A 25555-nucleotide genomic window follows, 5' to 3' on the forward strand; every position below is an offset into this window, starting at 1 on the left:
TTGACAATAATGTGAGTTTTTAATGGAGGGGAAGTTTAATCAGTCTGTATCCGATTTATCAAGAGAGTCCATGCATGTGAACGCAGAGGCTGACTATAGATCTGTATTCAAGAAAACAGGAAGCATTACAAAATGACAAAAGTCATGCAGCATGTTGAGAGAATGTTGTTGAAAATAGGCACATGTTAGACAACAGGAGCAAAGTGAATGAATAAAGAATCAATTTTCAGAATTCCCCAAAAACATTTATTGGTACTAAGTAAACAAAGAGAATCTGACTATTTCTATTCTAAGACGCTGTGGATGACAAGTATGAGTCTTAAAGATCATCTAGTGTTTGATCTTTAAAAAATCTCCCTGACATTTTAGAAAGAACATCTTACAAGTCACAAACGCTATAAGTTCCCCAAATGTAAGAAAAAAACTTGTCAAACAGTGAGAAAGCATCAGTGAGAAAGCAGTTTCAATTGTGCAAAAGACAGACATAAAATCAAAATGCATCAGATTTGTAGCATTATTTCCCATTTAAATTACCCAAAAGCTCTTTAAATATAAACTTTAAAAAATGTAAAATGCCCAAATACTAAATACAATATGAATTTATAATGCGCTGAGCAACGCATTTGTGCAAACGCAAAACATAAAAAGCAAAAAACTGCTCATGCATGAATGATACACCACTACTGGTTTATATTTATAATACAATCCACACCCCAGGCATCATTGTAAGCCTAATTCATAAATGCAACAGAAACAAGGTTTAATAATTAAGTACAGCAGTTTTACATTCAATTTGCCCAACAACAATTTTCACACAAAGCACAACAAACTCCCAACAACTACTGTAGAGATGAAAACACCTTCCTAAAAATAAACACACATATTGGAAAATTTAAACAGCAGTTCACTTAAGTGTAACCTGAAAGCTTGAGTTTAACGTAGTCCATAGAAAATATGCATAAAACTCACCCTCTTAAAAACCAAAAAGCCTAAGAGCGAACAGATTGTGACTCATATTAATAATTTGTAATGTTTTACATTGTGTAGAATCATCACATTGAACTGTTGACAGCAATACATGAGTAGCCGGTCTAATGACAGTGTAAAAGATCTTCCTCCCATTCCATCAACGTCACCATTCCCTGAATTATTTCCTCGCTGGATCCAGATGCTAGTTTCCTTTGTACGCTACATTGGTAAAAGTGGAAGTGGCTCCTTTGTACAAAGGATTGTTAGCCTGGAACATGAAAAAAAAATCAACTTGATTCAAAAGTGTGTTTGTCACAGGAGGGGCAGATCTAGAAAAATATCTATGGGGTGGCAAGGCTCTCAGTTGGAGTGGCAACTGCCACTCCAGTAGATCCACCCCTGGTTGGGAGGTTCTACATGGTTTGGTATCTTTGATACTTACCGTATCCCATTTGGCTTTGGCTTTCTCCTCCTCAAACTTGGAATACTCTTTGCGATCATGGATGGTAACCAGCAGCTTCCAGATGAGCAAACCAACAAGACCCAAGAGCAGAATGGCTCCAGCCACCGCCAAGAGCACCACTAGGATGTCAGGACCCTCGGGACACTCTGAGAAACAGATACTTTCAGATTCCCATTTGTATTCTCTCATTATTGTGGCGCTGCACCGTCTAGCTGTGTAACTAACTCTGAGAAGTGTTCTTTATATAATAACACATTCCTATATGCACACACTGTTCCTTGCCAGAGATAAACAGGAACAAAATCTTCTGTCCTGATTTACCTAAATACCGTATTTTCCGGACTATAGAGCGCACCATACTATAAGCTGCACCTCCAAATTTTTCGAAAGAAAAAAAAAAACTGGAAACGTACAGTACAGTAAGCAGTTTTCCTAATAAATCTGCTGGATTTATTAAGGATGCAGCACTCTGTCTCCAACGCTGAACCATGGACTCGTTCACGCCGAGCTTTCGTGCAGCGGCTCTATTTCCCTCCTGTGCTGCCAGATCGATAGCCTTCAAGTTAAAAGCTGCATCATATGAGTTTGAAAACATTTTCCTGTCGTACCTGCTGCTAGCATGTGCTTGTTCTAAATAAAAATGAGCAATTTCTTCTTTGATTTCCACTTTTGACTTCCAATGATTCACTTCCTGCTAAAGGGCCCCCTGGCGGTTGAAGAAAAATCCACAGAAAAGCCGCACCGGGCTATAAGCCGCATGGTTCAAAGCGTGGGAAAAAAGTAGCAGCTTATAGTCCAAAAAATACGGAAATAATTTTGTTTCTCTGACAGTTTAAATTCCTAATAAACACTAAAATATTTCACAGTACCTGGCTCTTTCACCACATACAAGATAGATGTGCCAGTTTTGTCTTCATAATACTGGAAGTGCACAATGCAGTTCTCGTCTTTGTAGGAGCAGTTCACTGCAATGCCTTGTTGGAATTCTACCAGGAGAAAAAAAAGAACAGAACCATTTAAGAATAACGTGAGACAATGTTTTTCATTAAAAACAGCGATTTGTATAGGTCAGCAAGATAGTTCAACCGTAATCAGGTGAAATTCATGCAAAGTGAAGGAATGCAACAACACAACATGACCACAACAGCCCAGGGTCACGTAAAAAATGGGACCAGAGAGAGTTCTCAGCACTCACCCCCATTCCCATTCATTTTCTTACTCAACTGGTCCACAATTTGAATTTCATTTTTGCAGATTCTGTTGCAGCTGCTGTCATTGATGTACTGTCCTCTTTTGAAGTGCTGACACTCAACACACTGCCTGCAAGCAACAATGGAACACCGTCAGCTTTATACAATAAGGCCAGTTTAAACTTCAATGCTTTAGCTGCAGCATGTGGTAGTTTTACAAAGGAAATTCAAACTATCACAGAGCTATTAAAATGTTGTTGTGCAACATGTTGTGTGTTGTGTATGTCGTGCAATATGTTCTCGACACCTAACAGTTTCATGCAAGGTGAAGTCCAAAGAGCAATGATGCTGCAAATGAAAACCCCACAAAAAACAAGACAACACAACGGCCACAAATATAACTCATAGATTTAGAGATGTTATAGCAAAAACAATGTGGCATGTACTTACGTCTTTATTGTGCAGGCGTCAGGGCAGGTGGGGCACCTGTCACACGTGTCTCCGAAGGCACCGGGTTGAGTGCACTGACAAACCCCGCACTCGCAGTTACCCCGGCCGCTGCACAGCAGCCCTGAGCTGGACACGCAGGTGTCCGTGCGGGTGGTGCAGTTACAGTTGTCTCCTTTCCAGCCAGCGTCGCACTGGCAGAACCCACAGTTACACTTCCCATGATCTGAGGGAAACAGAAACAGACGCATCAGCTCAATTCAGCTTGATGAGCTGAAATTATTTTAGCTAATTTGACAAAATAACTATATGTTTTGATGTCATTTTATTTCTGGTTCATCTGCGAGTTTATTCTACTTTTGTGTGAACAGTGAAGACATCTTGCTTTTTCTTGGAAACTCTATTTAAAGGTAGATACAGAGTTCTCCACTTTTACTTGTACCCCTGGTGAATGTGTGTAAAAATTCTTTAAATATTTTGTTTATATAAAAGTAGCATAACTTGTAGCAGTAGTGGAATAGCAGGGACGGTTTGGCTCCTGTTATAAACCTTAAATATACCATTAATGATAAGGAACCCTACAATCGTTCTGTATTAAAACAACTTGGCAAAGTTGAGTTGATCAGAATTCCTTCTCAGCAACGTAAAGACTCATTTCCAGCTAGCAAAAACATTTGATGTCAGTTGTTGCCATGGAGGGTGGCACAGCTCTAGAAGTATATTTATTTGGTAGGGAAAATATATATGAAAAAAATATCTGTTGCTACACATTTTGACTCTTGCAATAGCTATAAAATAAAGTTAACTATTGCATTCTTATTTTATGTGTATGCGCGTCTGGGATCTTATAATTAAAAAAATATGGCTTTCTTTTCTCTGATTCATAAATACATTTTGACACAAATGCCAGTATCCACTTGAAATTGGGAGAAAGAACAGAACAAGACATTAAATTACAGTAAACGTGTGTTCATCATCGGGAAATGGCTGCTGCACAGGAATAGCCAAATGGGTGGAGAAGATCCATATCTTGCCTCTGCATTCAGTGAGTCACTCAGTGAGGGAAAATTCTTCAAAACTCACTTTTAGAAAATGGAAGCATTTTAGCATGTGTAGTTGTAATACAGACAAACAATCTTTTATAATAAAGCATTTCATTTATCTTCACAAGTTGTGCAGACTCTTATGTGTAGCACTGCAGGAGCTGTCACTCATCGTGTTTTAAATGGAATGGTAAAAATAGCACGATGTGGTTATCCACTTCCTGACTCTGATCTGTTTGCATTTTCACCCATTAGTAGCAGTAAGTCCCATAGGCTTTTCTACACTACACTATATTCAGCCCATTTTAAGTTTTAATCTCATGGGTGAGGCTAGACAAACAAACCTACGAAATACAAATTGCATAATTGTAAAGTTAATCACTGACTCTCTTAAGTACCCTGTATTTAAATGTGCTGGATTATGTATTGTTATATTTCTTAATACACATTTGTGGCTCTAAAGAGGGCTGAGCCATCAAGAAATTAGGAGTTAGTCACTGCGGTTTTCTCAGACGTCTGAGAGTGTAGTTTTATTGTTTTTGTGTTAATGAGCTTCTTTCCTGTGTGTCTTTGAAAACATGTTGCATGAGCAAATATGAAGACCAACGAACAATGTTTTAGTTGAATCTGTAATACGATAATCACCAATTAGTAACAAAGAGAACCTAACTGTTATTTCAGCCATGAAAGGCAACAAAGATACTGGTTGTAATTAATTAGTTCTTCCAAAAACAAAGAAAAATCAGCATTTTAATGAGTTTTCTTTCCTTAATGAGTTTAAGAAGTTGCTGGCTAATTGTGTCCACTTGGAAAAAGACATGTTCATAAAATTCGTTGCGTGGGTTTTTTGTTGTTATTACTTATTCTAAGCTCATTGTTGGGCAGGTGGTCATATAAAATGCACCCTCAGAGCGCAAAAGCATAGGAAGCACAAAGTGTTGTTACGGCGCGGCAATTATTTGCTGACAGACTCTCGTAGTCAGCTTTTCTTTTTGGACAATGGCAGACACTGCATCAGGACGTTAGGCAACCTCAGAAACAATTGCAGAGATCTGTAGACTGTAAGAAAGCCAAACAGGATTTCTTTCTGGATAATGTGTGAGTCACAGTCCAGCTGGATCACAATGCGGGAAGTCACTGATCCTGGAATGTTACACATAGTCCAAGGGTCTCTGATTCAACAGCTCAAAGAGTAACCATCCTCTGCTGTAAACTTAACAAAACAACAGTGCCTACACCTTATTTTCTGTAGCTTCTTCTTCAGTGTTTTTTTTATTGTCATGGTTACCTGTGGTGACTGTGGTTAACAATTTCACATAGCTAAATAAAGCCACCACCTAATCTGGCGTGCTGTTTCCACGTAACAATTAAGAGATTAAAATGCAACACAGATAGTACCAGAGCTGTCACCTGAAAAAGTTAATGCATGTTTTTGCACAAAACAGAGCTACACTTAGTTTAAAGGTTTTACATCATGCTGGGATTTTGAAGAAATTTAAGGAAGAGGGTTGTCACAGTAAAAAAAAAGAAGAAAAAAAAAGACAAGAACAGGAAAGCAGACAGGGCACTAAAACAGAGCTTCACTCTGCAGAAAGGGAGGAGAGGAGCTGCCAGCAGCGGAATGCAAACTTTCCTGCTCTCTTTCCTAATATTTATGGGCCCCGGAGCAATGCGTGTTTTCTCCTGTTCTGTCCCACTGCCCTCAGCAATGGAAAAAATACACTGCCACAAAAAATATCAATGATGTTTTCTTTTTGCCCTGAGCCAAAAATTGAATTGGTAACGAAGGAGACCAGTTCTACCAAGGAAACATTATAATAACACTAAATAAATAAAATCATTGTTCCAAAGCACAGTGGATAGTTTTCCTCTGGTTACAGCTTTGTGAGCGTAAATGAGCTGCACTAAAAGTCAGCAAAGACCACTCACTAGTGGAGGCTCTTTAAAAGATGACCTCATGTTTGAGGAAGCATCTCAGCTCACCAGAAACAAGAAATGCTACTTTAAAGAGCTCTTGTTACAATAGTACCTATCAAACAACCACATATTTCAATTAGAAATAACTGAAGGGAATTGATGCAGTCAAATGTGCAGGCATTCATTTAAGAAATCCAAACTTTTTTTTACGGGGTGTCTAGATGGTGACCACTAAAAATTATTATTATTAAATTTATTTTTGGGAAATTATTGGGGTGGCTCCTATGACTAAAAATATCCATTTTAGCCACAATCACATGAATTTAGTTTGTATTTCATGAGTAATAGGAATTGCAACAAGCAATTGAGACATTAGGAAATCAGTCAAACTATTTAATGAAATGATGGTGATTATATAATTTTATATAATTATATACGTTTTTATAAGTAATGTTTTTGAATGAGATCTGGAAAATAAAAAGCCCCAGTTGGCTTACAAAAATGTAAACCAGTGGTTATCATAGCATCATTAGCTTATTTCTAATTAAAATTAGCTGATGTTACGTATGTGCGAAATTGGTTTGGGTATTGTTTGGTTGCAGGCTCAACTAAATGCTATTTATTAATTTTAAACTCCTTTTATAAATCAAATAGCTACTCTATGCTTAACAATTTATGCTTTCAACATTAAAAAATATCAGCAAAACGATGCTGTTGTGAGAAGTCAAAGAGGAAATTCCTGATTTGCTAATGCTCAACCCATACACACCCCAAACTATTATCACATACCTGAAGGTAAATGCAACTTTTATGTCTTCAGCTGAGCACTGAGCTGTGCAGACTTGTCATGGGACGTTAAAGCACAACACGAAGCTCTTTAGCAAGAACACAGTCATATCCTGGCACCAGCAACTGACTTCCCAAAACAAAACACTTGAAGTCTCACATAAACACTTTGGATTTCTGACAGAGAGTTGTGCTGTTTATGGTCATGTACTCAATTACTGCAGGTATGTAATTATTTACAGGTATTTGTAAACAAAGAACGACTTCATATACATTTAAAATGTGAACCCTTTGATTTTTCCAGCTAGGTAACAAGAAAAATGATGTAAACTCATCCAGATGTGTTTACAGAGCAGAGAGAAGAAGTGAAAATCTAAGGAGGGGGAAAAGGAAAGGAAGAGCAGCTAGATCTTTCCTGATTCACAAAACTCCCAAATGACACACACAAAAAAAGTCTTAACAGTATAATAACACTCTGTTAAACATCATCTAAATTATTGGTTAAGATACAACAAGTCACCATGTTATTTTCTACCATACCATTCAAATATGAGTGAGGTTAGGGGGAGTGTGTTGAAATGCTTTTGCAACAGGGTTACAGATTACGAAAATAAAAAATAAAAAATGAATCTCAGCTCAGATATGAGTAAATAAATCAGTGAGTTTTTTTCCATAAATGTTTTTCCATAATTTTACTGAGATAAAAGTAGAAATATTTAATCAGAACAAGCTATAAGTGTGTAAATATTGTAATGCTTTAAAGAACTTAGGGTCAGTTGGTAAAAAATAAGCTTATTATTTTCAGTCATTTTTCACCTCAATTATCACATTTAAATTCTAAGCTATTTCTGTTTTCTGTTTGAGTTGTTTCTCCCAGTGACTGAGTGAGTTTTTTACAGGTGGCTCTGCCCTCATTAAAATATGAATGGTAATTTGAGTGGAACCTGCTGTGACTGTAGTGTCTTTTGACTTTGTTATAGACTAAGCAAGACAAGAATGCGTCCATCCGTTCATGGTGTACAACCATTTGTTCTTACAGTATGGACAGATCACCAGTCCATACAGAAACCCACAGGATAGACAACCATGCACAACCACACGTATCTCTAAACTCAATATAGACCAAAAAAAAAGAAAGTCATGTTTGTGGACCAGATACACAAGGAAACATGTAAACGCTACTCAAGAACAACCCATAATGAGATTCAGTTTATTGCTGCAAAGCATTTTCATGTTCTCCCTTTCTCAAGGTATCCCAATTATTGGGGAATGTTAAATGTCCTTTGATATGGGTTTGTGCATGCATGATGTTTTGCAGCCCATTGACAATCCTACAACATATCCTATCTCCCTGGACCAGGCCCTGGTTGGATTCTTTAGGACCATTCCAGGATGTGGTAATAGCCCAGGAAATCTTTAAACTTTATCATGACCTTGCTAGGACCTTGAAAAGACCATTCATGTATGGTTGATTTCTTTAACTTATTCCAGTGTAAGGGTGAGCCATGAGTCAACACTAATCAGCTAAGAGTAAATTAGATTCACTATTATCTGTCAAAAGACTGTCAGCTGTTTAAAAGTCAACCTCGTAAATTGCTAAAAACTTCAAGGACAACTCCTCCACTTTACTAAAACACTTAAAGGAAAACTTGCACATACTCACCAGAGCAAAGAGCTCCTTTGAAGTGCAAACAGTTGAAATCGTCACATTCACAGTACTTTCCCCAGACCTGACCAAACCCAGTTGAGTGACAGGAGCACTGTCCACATAAGCAGTCTCCTCTTCCACTGCATATCAAGCTGTTAGAACTTGGGAGGCAGTTGGCATCGTCGGACGGACGATAGTCCTCCTGCGAGCACTCGCAGAGCGAACCCAGTCGGCCCGGGTGACACTGGCAAACTCCACACTCATAGGTCCCGTTGCCATTGCTGCACACTGGACTGTTGGGTACTGCCTTGGCCTCACAGTCACAGCCACAAGCAAAGTTTACTGTCACCTCCAGCGAATCTTTGAAGCCCAGAGGTTTGATGGTAAAAGTGCGGCTCTTCTCTTTGGGGCAGCTACGGAGCTGAGCATCCACAGTGAAAGACACCTAGGGAGAAAAATTTATTTAATTAAAAACAAATGCAGGTAAACTGATGCAACGTACTGTATATGGTCTAAAAATTGTAAATAATACATACTGTGTCCCCGATCTTCAAACCAGAGCAGGACCTGAGTCCACGAATCACCTCTCCATTGAGGCAAGAAGCATTAAATGAGAGATTCAACTCCTCTGGGACTCCCAAGAGCTCCAGCTCCATTTTAGAGCGAATTTTCTGCACATATGAGGATTTCCTGTTAGTTTATCATTATTGTCTATGTAAAGTGTATCTCAAATAAATTTCATTAGATTTTGGCATGAAGTACTGCTTTTAGGCATCTTTCAGAGAGCTTCATGCTGTCAGAATATTTAACTGAGTTCTTGATTTCACAGGACAGGCCGTAATCAGACCTGGGTGTTGCTACTCAGTTTTCCAGAAAATGCTATTATATACAGTTAATGACTGGGTTATTAATGGTTGCAATTTGCTCGTCATGTGGGGCCACATTTGCATTTTGCGTTTTTTAGATCTGAAACGCTGAAGTGTGACAAAAACATCAAAGAGAAGAAAGGTGGGAATTTCTTGTTTTTACAGCAATGTGTTTATTGCACTTGTAGCACAACCTCTGCCATGAAAATATATTTGTACCTCATAGGCCTCTTTAATCAGCTGAATGACATTCCCAGAGTCATCAGATAGCGTTCCCACAGTTGTGCCTGGAATCAGCTGACTGTATTCCTAAAACAATAACATATTGATTATAAATATATATTTTTTTATTTCTTGTAATATTAAAATATTTGTACTTGTATTTTTCACCTGGTAAAGTGGTACGACATAACTGGTCACAGCAAAAATTAAATTGATGTTGTTTTCAGACATCTTATCTGTTATTAGGCCCAATGAAGGATAGTCCTGAAAAACACAGGGGTTACAACAGTTCATAATATAATTCATTGTTCAACTTTTGTTTATCATCTTAGTTATTCTTAAATACCAGCACAGTGGATTTGTTGAAATTATTGTTATCGTCGAGGTGACACTCTCCGTCATTGGGCTGAACGATGCCAGCTATGCGTCCATCCAGGGCCAGGTGAGTTTTGGCGTCAGTGGTCAACACCAGAAGATGTGAGGCATCTGGACGCCATCCGATCTTGTCCTAAAAAATATCGGACATGAAGCTGAATTAATCACAATTTTGAAGTCTGAACAACAGTGTCTGAAGAGTAATTTTTTTAATCTTACCTTGCACACCATTGCTTGAATGATAGCATCAAATCCGCCCTCCGGACTATCCCTATTTCTGGACACCTTCTGTTTCTGCACCTCCTCAGTGAAGCGAGACACCTTCTCTGTCAGCGACAACACATTCTTGAAACCAAACTGAGCCTGGCATTGGTCGTTAATTCTGTTCATAGAGACACAGAACAGAAGTTAGAAAGTTCAAATTTAAGTTTTCAAACCACTACAAAAACCCAAATCTTACCAAGTATTTCTGGTCTAGTTTCTAGTTCTAATATCTTAGTACACTTGAAATAAGACAAAACTAACTCACAAGTAACTTTTTAGCAAGTTGTAGAGACTTGTTTTAAGTAAATAATTCCTTAATATTGATGAAAAAGTACTACTTTCATTGGCAGATTATTTCACTTATAACAAGACTTTTTCCCCCCATGTAATAAGTTAATTTGAGAATTATTTACTTAAAACAAGTCTTGCTGAAAAGTTACTTTTTATTTAGATTTATCTAGTTTCAAGTGTATTAAGATATTTGCACGAGAAACCAAACCAAAAATACTTGTTAAGATTTTGTTTTTTTGCAGTGTGGACAGCATGGAAGAGGATTAGGACCAATGAGATAAGAAAAAAAAAAGGATTCTGACTAATCTCAGAATTTAAATTTGTGTAAATCCAAACTAAACAAACATTGTTTAATTAGGTAATCACATAACTTTTTCTTGTTTGTTTTGTAACCCTGCACTTTATACACATCGAGAACCTGTTCCAAATTTGCTTGGTAAGTTTGAGTTTTGAGACCAGTTTTTCCTGGTGGTGCATAAGCAATTTAAATTCAACGTTGATTCTGAGTTTAAGGTTAGAATTCAGAGATTCATGTCAACTTAATTTAATTTCATTTATTTATTTTTGGTGGCCCTAATCCTCTTCCATTGCCCACACTTATAGAGACGCCCTAATCCTCTTCCATTGCCCACACTTATAGAGAGAAAACGTAATGATTGTAACTCATCTCCTATGCAAACCACAAACACTCAATGATACCACTTACCCAACACAAGGATTTTGAATTGCCCCCTTAGGGTAGGTAATGAGGTAAGGGTAAGTGGTCTTGTCCACAAATGCTCCAAATCCCATGTGCAGTTTACTAGTTGTTTTGCCCATTGTTTCAGCAAGCTTGTTGCCCAGGGTTTGCAACTTTAAAAGATCATCTTTCATTGAATATGAGAGATCCATCAAGTAGTAGAGGTCCACAGGGTAATCCTCCACCTGTTTCACACTCACTGTGAAACGCTTGGTGTCACCTGGGTGAAAAAAGAAAGTAGGGTAAGTTTAGCAAATGTTTTATCATTTCTATGTGGCTTTTAAGACAAACATACCTATCCTTAATGTCAGCTGGAGTTTCTGAGGTCTGATTTGAGTTACATCAGCTGTAGACGAAGCCCTGTCACTGAGAGGGTTGTTCTGCTGAATTTCCAACTTGCTGGTGGGAAACTCTATAGCTGCAGCGCTGCACCCTTCTTTAACTAGGTTTTCTTTGAGGTCACAGCGAGATAAAGTGGATCTTCCTTTCCCAAACACCTGAAAAGCAGATGCATCCAATACTTGGTGTTGAGAGTCAAAAATAAAACAAGATGAAATGAAACTGGAAAGTATGACTTTTATTCTGACTCAACTGAGGGGTATCTATTTCTGATTTTTTAATATTCTTTTTGGTTACTGTAACCTGAAAGATGTTTCCAAAAGCCTCGTAACCAGGAATTAATCAGTGATCCTGAACGTTCTCTTTTTCTTGTATTTCTTACTGTTTGGCCCTGACTTTAACTCAAAGCTTATAAGGCACGCAGGATCCACATTAACGTTGTGTGTGTGTGAATTACTACAGACACCTGAGTGCTGATATCATGGACCAAGAGCTGATCCTTTGTGTGAGCAGTGACTGAGACAGATGGGAAGTTATACTGAGACTCACATGAGGAGCTGGACCAGATGGGAAGATTTCCATATCATGGATCTAACTTTTAATTCCACCTATTTAATAATTTCATTTATAGTTTTTCCCGTGTTCAGCTAATCAATCAGGCAATAAGTAATTAAACTATAATCTGGCCACACCTACAGCCTCTATCCATCATCCTATCAACACTCAAGTAATGCATTTCCACATCATGATGCTAAAACTATCATGTTTCACTCTGTACATGGTGGATTAAGGCCACATGTTTTCTACCATTGTAGCGTTTTGCATATTTACAAGAAACTTCTTGCTTTCTATTATTTGATTAGAGTATCCGCCTCAACTCTTTCCTCTGTCCTCTACATCTATTTTGACAAGGGGACTAAACACAAAAGCTCTCCACACTTTTCAGATTTTTTTGATTAAAAAGAAATTCAGAAAAAAACAACACGTGTTTTTCCATCTGCTCTATGGCTTTGCAAAACTTAGTTTTTATCCATCATACAAAACAGCAGAGTATTAGCATTTTTGCAAGGTAATGTGTACATGTTTACCTCATCAGAGCACCATGCACAGCTAGGATGAACAACAAGACATTCTCGACAAGTGGTGACTCCACGAGATGTGCATATGTTGGAACCTGTGAAAGTGAAAGCAAAGAAACATTTCATAAAGTCATAAAGATCTGAAAAGGTTTGTTTTCTCCTCTTATCTACTCAATTTATTAAATGTGTGAGTATATGGGGGAAAAAAACACAAACTGCTCTTTGAATCTTCAACATCAGCCTTTTGTTTTTAAATTTTAGGGACACCTACTGGGTTGGTTTGCGAAAAAAATTTGGAAGTCATATGAATACCTGAGACTCTATCAAATACTTGGTTACAGCTATTCTACAGAGGGATCAGGGGAACTGTGATAGAAGAGGTGAAGTCGTACCAAGTGATAGAAGCGACTGCACTTCAAGAATATTTAGAAACCTTCTGATAAAAATGAATGAGAAAGCAGAAGTTTTCAATCAGCTTTTTTAAAAGATCAGACTCATCTGACAGTGTCCTTAGTATTTGGTCTATTTTTGTTTATGATGATAATATTTCAGTTTAGCATTTCAGTAAGCATATAGCCAAAAGTATTTGCTCTTCTGTCTTCACAAATATGAAGATCCCATTTTTAATCCTTACTAAAGTGGTTTAATTTGAGTTTGGCCAACATTCAGAACCATAACCACTTCAAATCATCTGGGAATTTCTTACAATGATTAGATGTGTATCTATGAGAAATCTTGACTATTTCTTTAGATGTGCATTTGTGAGGTCAGTCACTGAGTTTGGAAAAGAAAGACTGACTCACAATTTCTGCTCTAAAGGAGGTAAGGACTCTGTGCAGGCCAGTCATACCGTCCCCAAATTTTTTCGCACAAAGTTGAATAAATGTACTTGTCCAAAATGTGTCTAAAAGCTGGCAATTGCTAAACACTAATTTATCATAAGATGGTTAGACAGACAGGCATAATTTGTACTCCAGCAGACACGTCTCTAATGTCTAATGGTGGCATGCTTAACCCCAATCCATCTCATGCTTTGAATTACACAAAAGCCCATTTCACAAACCTCTCTAATCCTTAAGTAGTCTAAACGCCACATGAAGTTTGGGTGACTCTAAGTATCAAGTTTGTAGAACATTGATGATATCTGCTTATTATGCACCTCAGTCTCCTCTGACCCAGCTCGCAGTTATTTATAATACCACTTCTCTCTTTCTGCAGATGTAGAAGCAGACTTCTAGGATGTGGTCTTATTTTCTCTTTAGCATTTTTCTCTCATCTTTTCTAATCTCTCTTACTTCACACTTTTTGCCCCACCTCTCTCACTCACTCACTTGCTTTTTTCTGTTTCTCTGTCTATATATGTATATACACACACACACAGCTGGACAGGACAGGCAAAAAGCAATTATAATACCACAAGTTAGCGGTTGAACATTTAGTAGAGTAACTAGAGTTGTGACATGACACAGGTGGCGTCCTGTCAGAGTCCTAGGCTGGAATGTGTAAAAGCATAAATCATAGGAGCTGGAGTTTTTTTTTAAAATCTGTGATAAAGAAGATCATCTGAAACATTCAAATTAATTATTTGGAGGAGTGACCAGATACTTTTTTGCCAATATGTGACATTAAATCAGCTTCCATGTTGAGTGGAGTCGCAGTAAATAAATGAATAAATACAGCTGTTCACAAAGTCATGGAGAGTTACAGAGGCTAATAATTTAAAATCAATTCTGACGACCCACAAAGTTTGATGTAACTTTGTTTCCCCGTTTTAATACCACCGACTCGAAATAAAACCAAAAGCGTTCTTTATAATATCCGCTAAGTAAGTGAAGTTTTATTTTGTTGTGGCTCTAATAATCGCAGATCACCTCGCCCTGGGAAGAGCATCCCGGCTGTTTTTACTCCCTTATAAGGAAGAGTGAAGAGTTTAGGAGCATCGAACATTGTCGCCCTGTTTAAGTCATCCAAAACTCTCTCAACCTCCAACCCCCTTTAATATTCATTAAGAAAACAACGTTTTATAATTGTACCCGCCAGCAACCGGGTTCCTTTAATTTAAACACTTACAAATTATAATAATTTGAAATTCGGGGAAGCGCCAAGTCGTCTCAGCAGGTGAGAACTTGAAAAGGTGTCAAAGAAATAATATGCAGTAAAAAGTCAAATATCTTACCGCAAACGTTTGACGCAAAGAGAAACAGATAGACTAAATAGGGTAATAAGGAACCCATGGCTGAGAGCGTTCAGATCCGCTGTTCCTGGTTCTCTTCTCAACTTTTGTAAGAGTTGCGTCTGAAGATCTTCCCCCCATCAGAATGGAGGGGAACCGCAGCCTTTATGACATGCTCAGACGCAAAACAGCACACTTATTTGGCAACTTGTTATGAAATAATAATTCTAGACGTACATGGTTTTATTTATAGGCATTTGTATGAAAACTTCGATCATCTCTTTTCTCTTTACTTGTAAAATAAACTCAAAGGCTGCCGAGGTCAGGGGTGAAAGTAGTTTTAAATTCTTTTCAGTAGGAGGTTCAAAAGAGGTTTAAGAATTGTAAATATATATTATTGTTATTTTGACAATTATACGCGATAAACATCAGTATTTTGATAAACATCAGTATTTTCATGATAATGTAGCCAATAGCAACAGAAACAGAATGCAACATGTCTGGGACTAGGAGATAAACGTGAATCACTCTTCTTAGAAAATATAGAGAAGCTATTTCCATGTAAAAGTGCCTCCTCCCTTATTGCAAAAGTTGTCCTTTAAAACTATTACAGGTTGATATTATTGGAAAGTGATCACACCCTGATTATAGCCATTATTCTACTTAGAAATTCAATTGAGAATTGACCAAAACTCATAAAATGGTCTTAACTCAACTTGATGGTGTTGGTTTAGTATGTGTAAAACTGACTTTCATTCATTTTACATGAGCTTCCGTATGTCTGCTGTGTGTCTGCTCTGCCCTCTACTGGACAGAAACGCTTACAGCATGTGACAATTGTTGAGGAAAAACGAGTTAAAAAGTTGAAAAACTATATTTTGTATTTACTTTGGTTATCTTTGCCTGAAGTAAATTTCTTTTGATAATATGAAACTGTTAAGCACCCAAATTTAAAAGAAAAACACTAAAAGACTCCCAGAAAGCCTAAAGAACTCACTTTTCCTGGAAGATTTCCTGGAAGTTTCTCTGAAAGAAACCCAGAGACACTGGAGGATGGGGTAAAACTTTAAAAATGTTCCTTTTTTGCACTTATGGATATTTGTCATGATTGTTGTAGATGACTCAAATGCAGAGACAAAGACCAGAGGAGGTGATTGAAAATGATACTTTAAGGAACAGAATGGACTATAAAATGGACTACAACATTGTGTGACTGAAACTGGAGAGTATCTCCAGAAGGAAGTTGATTACTGGATGCAACACAGAAGGGTAAATATGCAAATAGAGATCAAGTGTAAAAGGCCAGGGAACAGAGGTACTGTGAAAAGTAACACAAATGATCAAGAACAAAGAAATTAATGAAACACAAGATGGAACAAAAATAATAAGCAACATAAGCAAACTGAACGTAAAATTCAATAGATTATGACAACGTAAGATATGTGTTATCAGCCATTGCACCCTTGATAATTAGTTATGTGGTTATTTTCCCCCTTTCTCTGATACTTCTATAATAATGTGAAGAAGTAATCTAAAAGAGAAAATAAAGTTCATTTGCACGGCACAAGTTTTAGATTTTTATTTAGAAGAAAAAAAAGAAAGCAAAAACAATATACAACTTCTTTGTGCTGGTCTGTCATTTAGAATTTCAATGAAATAGATATAAGTTCATGGTTGTAATGTTTAAAAACTTTAAAAAGTTATGTGTTTGTATATTATTCAAGATCTGCGGTGGTAGGGGGGGCGAGGAGCACCCGATGTTTGATCCAAGTTTGATTTATTTGATGTTGGGGGTAAAAAAAGACAGAAACTTGGATGAAATCTCAAATTGTTGCACAGAAATTAACTTAGAAAGAGTTTGCGTGCATGTGGCGGCGCTCACAGAGGCAGACAATGCTTCTTATCTCTTCACTTGTCCATTTATTGAATCTTTATCCATGAGCCCGCTCCTATTCTCCAGTCTGTTGCTAAGTTACTGCCACCCTTGTCCAAGAACTGCTGCAAAGAAGAAATGACAGGAATAGAGAAATAAGTAGGAAAGCTATAATGGTTATCTGTTCTGCTGGCATCAAGCTTTCAGGGTAGGTGGACGGGGATAATACACAGGTAGATAATACACTGTGAGCAATGAAAATCTCTCTTCAGTAATGACTGATTTGGACCTATTGGCTCCACAAGCCACCTGTAGCGAACACCCCCTCACATCAATGGCATTTTGGGAAGAGGTACTGTATGCTCTGCTTGTCCTGAATAAAAAAAGCTACAGACTGGGTCAGACGGCAGCCAATTAAGACTGAACAAGAAGGAAATAGGGGGAGGCATGTGGGAAGAATGGACAGGGTCCTGACCTGCATTACAGATCTATCTGGAGCCCTTTAAGCTTTTCACAGAGTCTGAAAAGCCAATATCGCAACAGGATCACTCTCAGACAAAAATCAGCGTTTGATTAACCACAGCCAGCTTATGCTTTTCCGCTTTGGCAGGTTCAAGGGTCAAATGCAAGGTGACATGAGGTTTTTTAAGGTGATTTGTCTGTGGGGCTTATAAGAAGCGCTCAGCCGTCACTGATCTGAGACATTGTGTATTTGTGTTGTGACGCACCGCAATCTGATCTGCCTCCTTCTGCAGCCCCTCTTTGGATCTGAGGCGTACATTTCCTAATCCCACGGGATGAAAGTTTATATGAGGAGAAAATAAACATTAATAACTTAACATTTAGCTGGGAAGGAAATTAAAAAGGAGGGTTCTTCTGTTCCTGATAAAACCCTAGCGTTGTCCTCACATGCAACAGCACTGTGCGGATTCAGAGAAAGGACTTAAAGAGAAAAACTGGATGAAAGAGGGCGAACAAAGAGCCAGGGGAGAAAAATCTGTGATTTGAAGATGTGTCTAAATGGAAATGAGCTTTAATGGTTGCTGGCTCCGTGTGCGGGCGTGTCTGCGCCTGAGCAACAAAGAAAGAAAGAAAGAAAAAAAATCCTCAATTAGATTTGTAAATTCTGTAATCTGTTTCTCAAACAAACAGATTTTCATTTGAGCCTTTTGAAGCGGGCCGGCTGAAATAGAAGTGCAAATCTCTCTGCAGCGAAGTCATTTTCTACCTAAAGAAACTTTATGACTGATGTCTGTTTAGTGCAGTGTCAATGCAAGGCACCAATCTGCTGTGGTGCCAGAGCAGTTTATATCAGACTAATTAATGGCTGCATTAACTCTATCTCATTAGGACTCCCAGAGGTGGCAAAATCCTTCAGATCAAAACTTGGCCTTTGACATTTTCTGTGATTTCTAAAAAAAAATACCCATCACAGTTCACTTTCCCTAATTTGCTTTGGCATTTAATTGCCCCCATATGTCTTCTTTAGCAGAAGAATGGGTCACAAAGGAACCTTTGAGGTTTGGAGTTTGCTTTGATCAGCTAATGAAGGGTCATCGTGGGAAGAATCCCTCAACGAAAAGGAGATGCTTCGAAGAATGTCAGGTGAGCGTCACACAGGGCGTGCTTTCCAGAAATGTATTTGTGGGTAAGAAGCCGAGATGAGGAGCAGGGGGCGGGGTCAAGCTGCATTTCTCTGTTGCTGCAAATGTCTCTGCTTGGTTTGTGTTGCTAGGCTGCCACTTGCCTCATGTTGAGTGGAAAATTTTCCCCTTCGCATCAACTTCAGAGGACAGAAGAACTGCTCATCGGCCACCCCCGTGTCTACCCCGGATCTGACAGGAAGAGCTGTGGTCTGGCTGTACTGATGGCACCTTCAGGGAGGACAACAGAGGGAAACAAATCATTTCTCCGAACAAATGTCTTCGCCTTGTGTTTCTCTTCATCTCAAAATCTAACTTTCTGACATGTATCTTCAGTAGTTGTTTATGTTTCTATTTAAAATAATTGAAATCCTCAATAGGAGTACCTCTAGAACAAGTGAAAAATATGACTCAAAATGCAAACAGCGGGCTTTAAGCTTTGAGGAAAGCAAGTTCTGACGTACTAACAATTCAGAGTGAAAGTAGAAACATCTTTAACTGGTGAAGTGTTTTGTTGGCTCATAGTTGCTGTCATTGATATCTATAGTGGGAAATCTGTATAAATATCATCAACATAGATACTAATTTTGCTATTCCATATCAGGTGCTGCATAAGATGCGTTCATAATAGTGGGGAAGGTGAATTTACAGGTGTTGTGGTTTGAAAGCCTTCAAAAATACTGTCTAATAAAGCAAATAATGGCAACCTGACACAAGAGCTATGTGCTTGCATGGGTTTCACACTGGGAAGGGACTTCACATGCACAACTCATTTAGTGCCGTGACTCATTTTAGACGATAATGTACTAATAGGATTATATTGCTTAAGCTTTTTACAGCCACAACACTTTGAAAACTAGCAGGATGACTCATAGCTGGAGGAAGTTTTATTGTAGTGACAACTAATTGCCAGTATTTTTGGTGACAACAGCACTAAAACTGAATGTAGTTGTTATAATAGTTAGCCACATTAGTCATTGACAGTTATAGTATAAAAAAACTTTTATCACTTGGATTTTGTTTTTTTTTTGGCAATATCTTATTTTGTAAGTATTCTTTTCAACACTTTGAAGTGGTGAAATGCCACTTCTGGAGAAGTTATGTTTGGTGTTGGAGTGTTTCTAGTGACATATTAAAACAAAAATGACAAGAAAAAAGCAATAGAAAACTTTAACAACTGACACATAAGTTATATATTTTTTGTTCCTTTTCATTTCCCCTTCTGTTGCAGCAGCCTATGTGTACCATATTAAAAACTGCTTATGGTCTCAGCTCCTATCCTGTGTTTGTTTACAAAAACAGAAAAAAAAATAAATAAGTGGAACATGTGAGCAGTTTGAACATCCTTTGGCTTCTCTTTTACCTGCGGACTACTGCAAACAATCACCTCTTATGCTTATAATCACACTGAAAACCCTTCTCTTTCTTTTGGAATTTCATGTGCCACTCCCTTTTAGTCAATGTGTCTTGGAAACGTCATCTCTCCAAAGTAAAGGCATGTCATTGCTCCCTCCCTGTCTTTCTCCATTAAACTAAAATAACTTCCCCAACCATCTGTCACTGAGCTCACAGGTCTTCTGTTGCTAAGGAACAAGTCAGACACTCGTTCATGTATGCAGCCTCATATGATTTTTACAGTATCTACATATACATTTGCCCCAACAAATCATCAGTAGTTATGTGAAAATCCGCAACTTTATGCTCTGCAGAGCCTGATGGTAAAATAACCACCAAGTGTTTGTGATATGAGTCATAGTAGGGTTCAGTTACAAACAATTTACATATTCTTAGGGGTTTTGGTTGTAAGTACAAGCAACAGTCTGTAATTACTACACAGTGAATGATTATTCACCCATTATTAACTTGATTTATGTCCTTCAAATAAATTTGCCAAAATGAATTAAAAAGATTGATTGAATGATTTAATTTCACCACAGATAAAAGCCATACTTTTTCTTTTTTTTTCTTCTTCTTCTATTTGCAGCCATCAATAAATTTATCTAACAACAATCCGCCCCCAGGCTTAAGTATGGTACTTGTGGAAGAAGCTAATCATTGTTTGTACACATGCTTGGCTGAAAGCTGCTTACGCAGACGTCAAGAGCATCCCAAATTAAATTTCGTGGCCTTTTGTTTTTGAACAAACAGAAGATTAATCTGACAGAGCCAGCTCGTAGGTCATACAGGGGTATTTCAGAATGATTGGCGGAGCTGTTTCTTTAAATATTGCAAACATGAACTTCAGATCAATTTATATTAATATGAAGTTCAGTTTGACATCTGTTTATGTTTTCCAACTGTTCCTGTGCTCTGATGTTTGGTTTAAAGACATAAATAAATTATAATGAAAGTTTTAGGTGGAGATTCAAAAACAGACAAAATGAGATGAATTAGTTTTAATTTGTAGTTCAATTTGAAGTTTTTATGGGTAAAGACATTTATTTTTACCAATATTACTGCTGTAGTTTTATGGTTGTAATGAACACGAGCTAGAGGAAGCGCAATTATTTAATCAGAAAAAACTTCTCTTCCTCCATTTGCATCATCTTACCTTCATCTCAAGACTGAAGAGAAAAGCAGAATAGTGGTTTTTAAAAAGCCCAAAACTTCATTCTGATTTAAATGCATTTGATTTTAACAAGCTCAATGTAGCTATTTGGGATCATTCTTTTTTAAAACAACTGTTCCTTCAAATATAATAAGCAAAACAAAATGCTTTAAAGCTTGCTAATTCAGACTTTATATCATATGAAGCCATCATATAATAAAGCATCAATGCCCAAAAATGTCTTAACATCAAGCTTAGAAGTCCATTACTGATGATGACAATTGCATTACTTACACTACATGTTGTTCATTTTTATTTCTGAAACTGTGTGGGTGTCGTGACCGCTTGCAGAAACCTGCAGCACTTTATAGACAAAGATATCTCTGAGTGATACTTTCCAAAAAGTAATTATGGAAATGTCTGCTGTTCAACAATTTAATTTCAGGCAGAAGCTTGGAAAGGAAAACAATTGGCACTGAAAAGGCAGAGGAGCCGTTATACATATTTGCTGTTCAGCAATATCTTATTATTCAAGTCTTAACTGCTAAATTAAAGCTCGCATTAATAATTTGTTTTGGATTCCAAGACATCCGTGAAATTCTTTTCAACAAAATGAGGCCTATAATAATTAAAATGTGGATTAAATTTTGTTTGTTTTCATATCTTTAGGTTTATATTGCTTCACAAAATTTTAGCCAAACGCGTTTAAAGTTATTTTCCAAGCCTTTGATCTATTTCAGATCTTTTAACGTAAAGCCACCAACTCCCAAATATTTTACCGGAATTTTATAAAGCAGAGCGTCAAAGTATTGCACAGATGTCAAATTGAAAGAAAATGATACATGATTTTATTTTGGGGGTAGACAAATAAATAACTGAAAATGAAGTTTGCATTTACATCAAGTTCTCTTGAATCAAAACCAAAAAATACCAATTCTTCTTTTAAAAGTTACTTAAGTTCAGTCATCATTCCATTTGTGAATGTCATTTTTTGGGATACTCAGGTGGATTCGATTGTATCTCTGGATTCCTGTTGCAACTTTTTCAGCCTTTTAACAGGACTGCCATGTTAAAAGGTGTCATCCATTTTCTCATTAACTCAGCTTCTCTGAAGAAACACATCGCCTCAGAATGATGCTGCCATCACCATGTTATACAGTGAGCATGGTATATTCAAGGTGAGGCACAATGTTAGCTTTCTGCCACTTGTTTTGAATGTCGGCCAAAACTTTTCATTTTGAACTCATCTGACCAGAGCCTCTTTCTACATGTGACAAACTGTAAACTGGAAAATTCTGTGGCTTTGAATCAACAACAACTTTCTTCTCGTAACTCCTTCACAAAGGCCAGATTTGTGGAGTGCAAGACTGATAGTTTTTATCTTAACAAGTTTTTCCATCTGAGATGTGGCCCTCTGCAGCTCCTCCAGGATTATAATGCATGTAGGTTCCTAAATAACGAAGCCATAAGCTTGACACTCTCCGTCTTTCCCTTTCAGTCCACTTGATGACGAAATGACAAAAAAACCAGACTGGATCCTCTGGATAAAGTTTAACGGTTTAAATTCAAAAATAAAAATGGTACAAATGTTACTTTTCCACAAAAAATAATAAAGAATAAACAAAAGAGATGAAAGAGAGGTCAAAAAACTGTGTGGCTCCACTCCAACTACCCAACTAACTCTGTATGGTCACACCCTAAAATCCTAACTGCAATTAGATATGCAAATTTATAATAAGTCCAATATAACAAATTAGAATGCAACAGAGATTTAACTAGTAATCATTTTTATCCTAAAAAACAAATTATCATAAGAAATATAAACATAATTTATCCTAAAGGTCTGAATGAACTAAAACTGAATTTAGACTTCTACAATGCGCCTCTTGTCTGCTTCTCTTACTAATCTTGTCAGGTTACAATGGCTTGGTTTGAAGATGTGCCATACTCTTTCCATTACCAGATAATGGACTTAACAGAGTTCTGTAAGATGTTCAAAGCTTGAGATACCAACATGTGTTGTTTATAAAATCATTTCACCCACAACCTGTTTCCTGACTTCCTCGGTCTTCATAATACTTTTTGATAAATATTTCTTCAAACAAATCTCTGCGACCATCAGAGAGCATCTACATTTATGATTAAGATTAGCTCCCACACATGTGGTTTGCTCTGGGTTGAATTAAGTTTTACTTAGGAGTGTTATTATAAAAAGAGATCAAATATAAAATATTTCTGTGTAAATAAAGTTTAAATCATGTTAGATTGCCAATCCCCTCCACAATTTCTTACTATGGCTTGTTGGTTTATCACATGCAGTCGTCATAAAATACATTAAAGTCTGTGGCTTCAACTTGATGAAATACAAAACAATAAAAAACAGTTAAACTATAAAAAATGCTTTTTCAAAATTAGTGACAAGTATGTATAATTTTTTTCTTACCTTTCTTTCTTTGTTGGTTTCTTTTTTTCTTTCCTTGTTTCTTCTTTAGCTCTTTCTTTCACTGTCAAACGTGCACACACACATACACACCCCCACGCACGCCCACACACAGACCTGATAGTCGGAGCCCACCTGTTTTCTCCCGCGGTGAGGGGTGGCGGAGCGCTCCGCGGGGAGCTCATCATCACTTTAAAACGCACCACGGAGGGAGCGCTCTCAGTGAGCACAGGCTCACAGGGACTACCTTGTTACACCGGAGGGAAACATTGTGTCGATCTTCGTTCACTGTCTTGAAAACTCATGTAACTTCTGAAAAAAAAAAACACTCACTGAGTTGAAAAAAAACTTACTTTGTTCGAAGGTGGTGCGACTTTATCCGACTGTGGCAGGTTGGCGAGGTGGTTGCGGTCATTACGCACGAAAGCAGTAGCTGATCTCAATGTCTGGCAGGAGAGTTGGAGCTCGAAAGCGTGTAGTTGTGTCTTCCTCTTGGTTTTTGTTTGAAGATTCACATAAACCAACATCTTCACTGGACTCTAAGTTCTGTTCTGAGATCGTGCGCCACTGAAGTGGAGTCCCTTGTTTTCGCTGCTGATAACCCGCAAGGAAGCATGAATGTTTCTCTTTTCAACATGACCCAGGGCGTGCTGTTTAATGGGAGCCAGACCCTTGCCGGGGCTCTGGATACATATTCAAGTAACAGCTCAGAGACCGTGATGACCGATGACGGCGGAGGGTCGCTGGTGCTGCTACAGGATGAGCGCAAACTCTTTGTCATGCGTGTGGTCCAGATCGCGGTGCTATGCGTCCTCTCGCTCACCGTGATGTTTGGCATCTTTTTCCTCGGGTGCAACCTGATGATCAAGTCAGAAAGCATGATTAACTTCCTGGTAAAGGACCGGAGACCTTCCAAAGACGTGGAAACTGTCATGATTGGGCTCGGCTAGAGGACAGAGCTCAGGCGCTGTGGGAGACCCAGAATGAGGATCAGGTGCGGATTTTAGGATCTGGATCTGGACGCACCCGTCGTAGATGCTTGATGCGTGTCAAGATTAACGATATGCAAAGAACTTTACTTTTCCTTCCGTCAAATGACAACAGGAAAGTATTCCTAAACGACCAATGTTTGTGCGTAAAGTTTGTGCGTAAAACTCCAGGCAGTTGTTTACACGTTTACAACGACTCTTACATATATGGAGTGGTTTTAATATTGCCAACTTGAACAAAGTAACAACAATGTTTACAAGCTGTTACCTCGTGTTTCGTTTTGGTTCCCCCTTCTCTTTCAAAGGATTTCTATTTGAATCTGTCTGCAAGCATGATTGTTATTTCTATTCCTTCCACGCCTGAAGTATAATCCGTGGACGTGATGTAGGTATTTTTTTGAAAACAAAGTATTTTCTTCCTGGTCTCATTTGGGTGAAAACACATTAAACTACCAATATTTTGTAGATTATTTTTTGAAAAAAATGAAAATAAAAATGATCTCCGTGACAGCTTGATGGAAGTGATTGTAACTGTTTGGCATGCTCGCGGACTGATCTGTAAGGTGATTTTTGACACGTTTTGCACTTTTAAAAATGACCTATGCTGCATGATATATTTTGTACCAAATCGTTGAAACTGCAGCATGCAATTAAATATGAAAATTCACTTGTCCTGTCTCGTCATTTGTTACTGATTCTTGTTTTTAAGCAGAATGTCTTTTTAAATAACTTCAAATTGTTATAAGTTTTCATTTTGCGTTGTTTGGATATGCAGTTGTTTTTAATTTTAAGCCTCTTTCATAAATTACTTAGAACTAAATCTTTTTGAAAACTTTTGATACCACACATATAACTTGGGTTTTTATAGAATGGTCCAAAAAGCAGAACATATTGAGTGATGTGACCAGTAGCTGTGTGGACAAAAAAGTCAAAAAAGTCTGACCTCAACAAGGATCTCTGCAACTGGACAATAACAATAATTTGTAAAAAGTTGTTTGGTTTTGACTGGGAGTCTTTGTTTCAGCTGCAACACTCAGATGGAAGGGTCATAATTTGGCATAAACAAAATGAAGCCACAGAATAATTATATCTTGTATTAATAGCTAACAAGCCATATAATGTGGTAGAATGGTAGATTAACATCATGAATGTGCTGCCGACAAATCTGCAGTGACTCTGAGACGCTGCCATGTCAGTATGGTTCTGATTTTTCCAACACTTGATTGAATCTACGGCACAATGAATTAGTTC

At 37.7% G+C, this 25555-nt stretch overlaps 2 protein-coding genes across 2 annotated transcripts; one reads left to right on the plus strand and one right to left on the minus strand.

Moving 5' to 3' along the window:
- Nucleotides 1-223: 223 nt before the first annotated feature.
- LOC102221802 (integrin beta-3) lies at nt 224-14979 on the minus strand. Its single transcript, XM_014475199.2, has 15 exons — nt 14815-14979; nt 12648-12733; nt 11516-11717; nt 11188-11440; nt 10146-10308; nt 9898-10059; nt 9720-9815; nt 9549-9638; nt 9000-9134; nt 8479-8908; nt 3073-3295; nt 2628-2752; nt 2302-2418; nt 1412-1578; nt 224-1237 (listed from the first exon to the last, which is right to left on the minus strand). The coding sequence occupies exons 1-15, from the start codon at nt 14870-14872 to the stop codon at nt 1172-1174; spliced, it is 2373 nt and encodes a 790-aa protein (XP_014330685.1). The 5' UTR covers nt 14873-14979; the 3' UTR covers nt 224-1171.
- An 8556-nt stretch (nt 14980-23535) lies between these two features.
- Nucleotides 23536-24965, plus strand: LOC102222072 (reprimo-like protein). The gene has a single exon (XM_005796681.3). It carries the CDS (start codon nt 23930-23932, stop codon nt 24263-24265), a length of 336 nt encoding a protein of 111 aa, XP_005796738.1. The 5' UTR covers nt 23536-23929; the 3' UTR covers nt 24266-24965.
- The last annotated feature ends 590 nt before the right edge of the window (nt 24966-25555 follow it).

The sequence above is a fragment of the Xiphophorus maculatus genome, chromosome 16 (genome assembly GCF_002775205.1).
Source record: "Xiphophorus maculatus strain JP 163 A chromosome 16, X_maculatus-5.0-male, whole genome shotgun sequence".
Classification (NCBI taxonomy): domain Eukaryota; kingdom Metazoa; phylum Chordata; class Actinopteri; order Cyprinodontiformes; family Poeciliidae; genus Xiphophorus; species Xiphophorus maculatus.

Coding starts and splice junctions, on each gene's coding strand:
- LOC102221802 (XM_014475199.2), bottom strand. CDS start 14,872: ATGGGTTCCTTATTACCCTATTTAGTCTATCTGTTTCTCTTTGCGTCA. Junction 9,639..9,719: donor ATGTCGTACCACTTTACCAG/GTGAAAAATACA, acceptor TTATTGTTTTAG/GAATACAGTCAGCTGATTCC. Junction 1,579..2,301: donor GTATGTGGTGAAAGAGCCAG/GTACTGTGAAAT, acceptor TCTGTTTCTCAG/AGTGTCCCGAGGGTCCTGAC.
- LOC102222072 (XM_005796681.3), top strand. CDS start 23,930: ATGAATGTTTCTCTTTTCAACATGACCCAGGGCGTGCTGTTTAATGGG.